At 36.6% G+C, this 8085-nt stretch overlaps 1 protein-coding gene across 1 annotated transcript in view; it reads right to left on the bottom strand.

The window, feature by feature from the left end:
- Positions 1-5198: 5198 nt before the first annotated feature.
- ARHGAP18 (Rho GTPase activating protein 18) overlaps positions 5199-8085 on the bottom strand; it is a 67528-nt gene continuing 64641 nt past the window's right edge. The window contains exons 14-15 of the mRNA XM_015817642.1: positions 7311-7372; positions 5199-6192 (exon numbers count right to left, since the gene is read on the bottom strand). Coding sequence (XP_015673128.1) covers positions 6101-6192; positions 7311-7372 — 154 coding nt within the window. The 3' untranslated portion in view covers positions 5199-6100. The remainder of the gene's footprint in view (positions 6193-7310; positions 7373-8085) is intronic.

Genomic DNA, 8085 nt, shown 5'->3' with positions numbered 1-8085 from the left:
GGCTGCCAGCCAAAATACTTAATTAGCTAGAGGTTCATCAGCATTTCACAGGAAGCTTGTGATCTTTCAACCACAGACGTCTGATCACGTTTCCAAAAGGGAACGAATCCTGCAGATTTACACACTAGTCTAATAATTGAGCTGAGCATGACTCTGTTTCAGTCTCTGCCATTTTGCTCATCAATAAAATATTGTTACTTATGTCCTGTGCATTTTTCTTAGCTCAAAATAGGCTACCCACAGTAGAAATCCTATACGTAGGAAAAGATTTTGATTAACCCTTGTTTCCCAGTCTTAAATAAATAGGACTCTCTAGACTGACCTTCTAATATTTTTTTAAAAATCATTACAATTATATCTAATATTTCAGACAGATTTAGTCCTACTGATTAGGACCAAGCAAAGCCTTGAAAAGGGATGCTCAGCAATAGGTGGGAGCATGGACAAAGCATCTCTCTTTGAATAACTGAAAGTCACATTTTGGTTCATGCAGCTGCTTCAGGTACTATGGATAGTCCTCATCTTACAGTCTTTCATTTAGTGACTGTTCAAAGTTATGATGGTGCTGAAAAAAATGACCCATGGCCAGTCTCGCATTTATGACCAAGGCAGCATCCTTCTGAACCCTTGACCATGATTTGGGCTCTTGGCAACTAACAATGATGGTTGCAGTGTCCCGGGGTCATGTGATTGCTATTTGCTTAATGACTGCATATTTTTTTAACAACTGTGATGGTTCACTTAATGTCCACAACAAAAAGGCTGTAAAATCAGGAATGGTCACTTGATGACTCGCTTAATGACTGCCTCACTTGGTGATAGAAGATCTGATCCCAAATGTGGTTGTAATCAGATGAATATACTGTATATAGTCCTAGCTGTTTTAACTTGTTTCTCCATGTACACTCAGCTTACTTTCAGTCCTTGTATGTACACACTACTATTGTCTCTGATAAAGGGGGTTTGCAGATACCTGCAAAACACAGAATGGAAATGAAAATTAGGTTAGGTTCATATGCAAAATCCAAGTAGCTCTGCTTTCACCTTTCTAGTTTTAGGAACCCTTCACTTTAGACCTTATAAACCCCTACAGGTCCCTAGTACTTGTAAATGTAATTTAAATTTAAACTCTTTTGTCCAAACTTGTTTGGGTTGCTTTTTGGAATGATTAATTCAGTCCAGCTGTCACCAAGAATTACTTTTCTTGGAAATTAGTTTTCAAACAAGGTTAAGTTTTATTGCATAATATTGTTGTCCTCTGTTTGGACACTTTCCTCTAAATCAGCTTTTAAATGTTTACTGCTTTTCCTAAATAACCTAGGTAAATAGCAAATTGATATGCACAAAGTGGGCAGCTATAGACTTAGCTGTAAAGGAAAAAAGAAGCTTTACAAAAGGAATATTTTTTTTAGATAAAATGGACCTTCTAAAGAGATGTAGATAATACAAGGGCAAAGAGGGAGAGAGGGAAAAAAACTTGCATGAGACATCATTTTATACCTGTTTTGTGTGTCAATACAGAATAGGTAGCAACCACATTAATATCTTTTTTCCAATACTTTTGTGTCGCATTTTCACAAGCAATTGATGGAAAGCTTCTTTAGCAATTTAATGTCAAGATTTCTAGATAATCATTTCAGTTTTGCTTTGTTTTGGGTTTTTTTTTTAACCATTTCATAAATTTGTGTTGTAACTTACAATCTTTCCTAACTTACAATCCAGATGTAGATCAATGCTGCCACCTATGGAAACTATGTGAGAAAATCCTACACAAAAAAAGTAAAAAAATACAAAATATCAGAATAAAAAAAATATAGGAACAGGAGAGTTTAATATCTGGACAGGTGTTGTTTTTTTAATGAAAATAAAAAGTCACTTAGAAGCAGTAGATAGAATAAACTGTACTCCTGTTTTGAGTCAGTGTTGACTACTGATAACTACTTAAATTCATCCCAGCAGTTTTCAACATTTTCAGAAGTGGTTTGCACTTGCCTCCTTCCTAGAGTTGAGGGGGAGTGACTGGCCAAGGTCAGCCACCTGACCTAAAGTACCTAAAGTAGAATTCATACTCCTGGTTTCTAGCCACTACCTTAATACTACACCAAATTATCTCTTAATATTCTTAAAGGATATAATTGAAAGAGAAATATAAAAATAAACTGATAACTTAATAATCTATTAAATAAAAGTATAAACAAATGCATGTTTTATATTGCAATTCCCTCCCTCCCACCCATATCTACAGTACAATGCTGAGCCACGAACTTTTCAACTATCAGGAATAGAATAGAATAGAATAGAATAGAATGGAATGGAGTGGAGTGGAGTGGAGTGGAGTGGAGTGGAGTGGGGTGGGGTGGGGTGGGGTGGGGTGGAGTGAGGTAGGGTAGAGTAGAGTAGAGTAGAGTAGAGTAGAATAGAATAGAATAGAATAGAATAGAATAGAATAGAATAGAATAGAATAGAATAGAATAGAATAGAATTACAGAATTGGAAGGGATCTTGTAGGTCATCTAGTCCAACCTTCTGCCCAAGCAGGAGTCCCTACATCATTTCTGATAGATGGCAGTCCAGTCTCTTCTTGAAAGCCTCAGTGATGAAGCACCAACATTGAAGGCAGTCTGTTCCATTGGTCAATTGTTCTGTCAGGAAATTTCTCCTTATTTCCAGGTTAAATCTCTCCTTGATCAGTTTCCATCTGTTCTAGATAGTATAAACCAGGGGTGTCCAATCCTGCTGACTTTTAAGATTTGTGAAGCATTGAAGACCTGGCTTTGCCTTCTCCAAGCACTTGGCTAGGAATAGGACAAGGTGATTGCGCCTCGGACGAGGTGATTGGGCATCGGAATCTTGTCTTGGCACCAAGTTTTTGTTTCTAATACCTTTGGTTTTTTATAATTTTAATAATTTTTAAATAAGTGAACTTACATAAAACTAGATACTGTATATCCAGGGTCATAATAACATTTTTGCTATTTAATTCAGATCTTTCTCAGAGATAGTCCTGCATTTATTATTTTTATAAATAATTCAAGGTAGTGAACATGGCTAATACATCTTTTTCCACAACCCTCTGAGGCAGGCTGGGCTGAGACAAAGCCCAAAGTCAACCTGGAGAAATAGGGAATACAGTCCAGTAATATAGCAGCCCCTGGTTTGTTAGTAAGGCCTTCCGCCTATCATGCCATGCCAATCAATTGAGAGAAGATACTCTTAGGATGGAGTAGAAAGACCATCTAAGGAGCTACTGGATGCTGGCTGTTTAGGTTTTCATCTTTTCACTTTATTGATCAAGTATTTTCACTCTTCAAAGAAAGAAAGCAAAAACAGCAAAAGTTTATTGTTGGTTATCATTATTGTCCTTTCTGGCATGTTCACATGACCTTTCCTATTAATTAGATTTACACAGATGGTGGGAGACTAGAACTTGGTTAACAGGAAATATCAGTTACCAGCGAAGGATTTAAGTTCAATTTCTCTGCAACTCACATACCTTTTATTTGTCACTGAATAGCAAATCAGACACAACTTTGCCAATACATGAAGCCAGCAAATGACAAAGTCAGAGACCCAACAGATCACAATGCATTGGTAAAAATGTTATCATGAGGAACAAAGGCATATTTTTTTTTTAAAAAGTGTATTCTTTCTCATACTTTATAAATTCTCTGGAGAATTATTGTTTTATATTTCTAAAAATTGTAGAGCTCTGTTGACTTCTGTTTTATGAAGAACAAAAAACCAACCATGGTAACATTCCTGTACGGTCATGTATTCAACTGTGGCACACCCTCATGTGAGATCCACTTCTAGCAGGTAAATCATTCCCTGGGATATACACATGCTGTATGTATGTTTATAAATTCTCTTAATCTCTTCAATTTTGGGTAGCCATATTTTAAGTTATGTATCATTTCAGTCAGCTTAATCTGTCGAGAATGAGTAACAACATATGGAAAGCAATACATTATAAGCATCAAGATTAGAATTTATAGTTCAAAGGCATTAATGTTAATATTTATCTATCTATTGCACTTCAATACCCTCCTTCTTAATAAACATTATTTAGATGAATCACAGTAAATAAATTTCCTGGCTTATATAATATTGATCATGGATCTTTCTATGACAAGGAGCATGTTTTGTTTTCTAGCCAAAGAGCCACACTTAAAACTTTGAACAACACTTCAAAGTGTACTATAGGAAAATAAACGGCCAGAACTTATTAGAGTTAAAGTATGTTAATATTTGATTGTATTATGTTTGGGTATTTTTATTTAGATTTGGGATGACATGTGCATAACCCTGTATTTGGTTCTGGGAAGTCCAGGGGGAGGGGAGGGGAGGGGAGGAGGGGATTAAAGATGTAAATTTAAATTTTGGTATATTAGAATGCTATAGTGAAATAATGTATTTGAAGAAGATGAGATGCCCGGCTGGCGCCCCCAGACTGCGTCCGAAGGATGAGGAAAAGGAGGTGGGATGTGTAGGGTAGTTGAGAGGAGGAAGGAGGAGAGAGGTGTAGGTAGAAGGAGAAGAGAGGAGGAGGGAAGTAGGTAGGAAGGGTGAAAGAGAGGGTGGACGCAGGTGGGGGAGCTGCTGAGCATCTCTGAATAGATATATAATATGGGGTTTTTTATTAATGTATACCATATTTGTAATTTGTCTGTTTATTTGAAAATTAATAAAAAATTTGAATAAACGGTCAAAAGAAAAACTGTACATTAGGAAGAATAAATGGCCAAAATGTATATTTATTTCAGTATAAAATTAACTTACATTAAATATAGCCAATGAAATTAGTGCCTATGTACTTAGTGATTTTTCATTTCCAATAAACCAAAACTTACAAGTTGGGGACAGGTTTGAAGAGTGTTCTGGGACCCAAAGGCTGGACTATATGTACCCCACATATTTGTTGACAAATCCACATAGTTTAGACTTTGCAATCTGGCATCCACAAAGTATGTTGATGTTACAGGTAGTAATTGCCTCATTTAACAACCATTAACAGTTATGACAGTAATGAAAAAGTAACTTTACAACCAATCCATGCATTTATAACTTTCATAGGTCTATGCAACATAGGAAAGCTGAAATAAGATCGTAATCGCATAATTTCACTTAGTGATCTCTTCACTTAACAACCAAGTTAAATGGCCACTAAATGAGGATTATATTGTCCCAATTGTGGTCACTAAAAATGGACAATACAAATCCCAGAATTCTTAGCCACCCATGAAAAACTGAGTGAAATGACTATCCAGTGCACTTGGAGCATTTAAGCATTCTCAATATTCATTGACAGATCTAAATTGCTAAATGTGAATACCCGATCGTGATTAGATATTACATCTTACATTGTCTTATGTCTATTAAACAAACATCAATGGGGTAATTATTTTTTTTAAAAAAAATGAAACTCGTTAGGATTAAAAGATGATAGATAACTCCTCAGGATTACCTTTGATGTACAGAAAAAAGAAAGACACGGCTTCTTGCAATTCTTCACTTTCCTGACATTTTTATTACTGATCTTGGGAAGTATCACCCAATAAAGAAAGCTATATCAAATCATTCACATTATGTTCAATAAATATATTCCTGGAGATAGCAGGTTGCTGAACTAGAATAAACAAATAGATGCCTGCTTAATGTTAATAGTGCCTATTACACCACCACCACATCATATCCTATGACAGAAAAGTACAATTGAGGATGTTCTGAACCAATGAAGAAATACTTTTCTTATTTTTTTTTAAATAAATGTCTTTATTAAGAAAATTGGTGCTGGCTCCATCATGAGCGATCTGAAGAAAATAATAATCCAGTGGACCATACCAAAGGCACAGTGGTGTTTATAACAAGAACTGCAGATTCAGTCCCTTCCAACAAAATCAGTAAGATCACAAAGCTTCCTGTCCTATTAATTTTGCTGCAGTAGCTCTCCTTTACTTGAGAGAAGCAGAAGGCTAACTCTGTCGCACAATACTCCTCAACGGTGCAACACATCTAAGTCTCAAGTAAATTCAGCGTCCTTTGATTCTGCCGCATCTGAATATTACAGTGTTGCAGAAAGTCTCTTTATAGATTCAGAACTTCAGCCATTTTTTGATTTTATAATCCATTCGGCATTTGGGTTCAGCTGATACAAGTCCTTCATGAAAGTGTCATCGTCTAGGCATCGTTCACCTGTCATGGAAACATATTATACAAACACTTAAAATACCAAATAAGGGTTTCAATGAATGATTTTCTTATGAGGAAATTTCACTGAGCAGGGTGGATCTTATTTCTGTCAAAGTCACAAATCAGGCAAGACACCAACATGGACTGTAACTTCAATTTCTCATGCTATAAGTGAAACATTTTTATGCAATTATTCCACTTTTAAGGGATGTTTAACTCTGGTTGATACTCCTGCCTGATTCTGAAATGGAAGCATTTAAGTAATTGTTTGGTCTCATCACTGTCACAGTACACAGAGAATCGCCATGACTACACTAGCCCCTAGCCACTTTTGCAAAACAATTGTGGCACGTGCAATATTCCTCAATATGTAGACTGGGAATCTCCCTTTCGCACTCTATGCCTGCTTTCTCCAGATGGTATAATGATCCCTGTTTACCCCATTGTCCAGGAGCTAAAACTATTTGCTCAGGAAAGCAAAATCCTAATCTATAAACATTTCTTCCCTGCTAAATAATACAGGAACCGAAAATAAAATTCTACAAAAGTCATTCTTTTACATACTGCAATGTTCATACAGGGTCCTTGCTGGGGATAGAGCCTTACAGATACATAAAGTCAACACTTGGCCTTATCCACCTCTGAACAAAGTCATGTGACAAACCACAACAGCTTGTTGTAGTTTCGTCTCCCACAGGCCCATTTTTCTGGAACCAGCTAATATCCTGGGCAAGGTTAAAGTTGTGCGATCATATACCTACAGTACTGTTATTTAAGTGTTTGTGTGTCCATCAAGAAAAAGGTTTTAGCATGGCTCTTGATAGGTTTAATTTCCATGGGGAGTTGACAGGAAAGCACACGATTTCCTGAATATTAGGGAAGGGGATCCTAACAGTAAAAACAATTTGTTAATGAAATTAATTGCCCAGAACAAGAATGGATGACCATTCCCCAAATAAATTGAAGTAGAAGTTAAATAGCAGCATGTCAGAAATGCTTTATTTTGAATTCTTGCACTGAGCAGGGTGCCACTTCTGCCTCAATGATTCTAAATAATCTGGTAAGGACAAATAAACCACCCGCTTTTGACCTTTGTAACTAAGCAGAGTTAACAGCCTTACCAATATTTCCTCCTACTTCATGTAAAAACAGCTCTTCTTTCTTCAAACCTTGTACATTTCCACTGGCAAAATAAAAGTTAAGAAAATGATCAGTCATTATCCCAAATAATTTCCAACTGAAAGCTACTAGTGTGCACCAGAAAATGGCCTGCTGGCTCAGAGTTTGCAAGTGCACTAAAATTATTTTTTCCCATCTGTTAACTTACTGCAATAACATATCACACTTGAATGATTATGGGAAAAGAAGCTGTTTGCTACCTTGAATTACAAGAGAGGAAAATCAGCTGGAAAAAAAAAATCCATATATTCACAAAGAAGTAATCATTCTGCCTTTTTTTGAAAAAAAAAATAAATACCCGGGATATTTTATTGCCACCTTTTGACTGGATAACATTATTTAACACAAATGCAATTAATTTGTATTTATGTTTATTTACATACTTCCAGCATTATAGTATATGTTCTGAAATTGTTTTGAGAAATTGAATGGGCAAGTCATCTTTTATACTTTCAATTCAGGCAGACCTCACTTAATGACTGCCTCGTTTAATGACCGTTGAAGTTAGGTGAAGTACCGCAGGGGTCGGTCCTCTCGCCTCTCCTGTTCAACATCTATATGAAGCCACTGGGTGAGATCATCCGTGGTTTCGGGGTGGAGTTTCATCAGTACGCAGATGACACCCAGTTGTATATCTCCACCCCGGACCACCCCAACGATGCCGCGGAAGTGATGTCCCGGTGCCTGGAGGCCGTGCGAGTCTGGATGGGGAGGAAC

The sequence above is a fragment of the Protobothrops mucrosquamatus genome, unplaced genomic scaffold (assembly GCF_001527695.2).
Source record: "Protobothrops mucrosquamatus isolate PMUCROS unplaced genomic scaffold, P.Mucros_1.0 scaffold614, whole genome shotgun sequence".
Lineage (NCBI taxonomy): Eukaryota > Metazoa > Chordata > Lepidosauria > Squamata > Viperidae > Protobothrops > Protobothrops mucrosquamatus.
The sequence above is the reverse complement of the archived record's forward strand: the minus strand, read 5'-3'. Positions and strand labels throughout refer to the sequence as shown.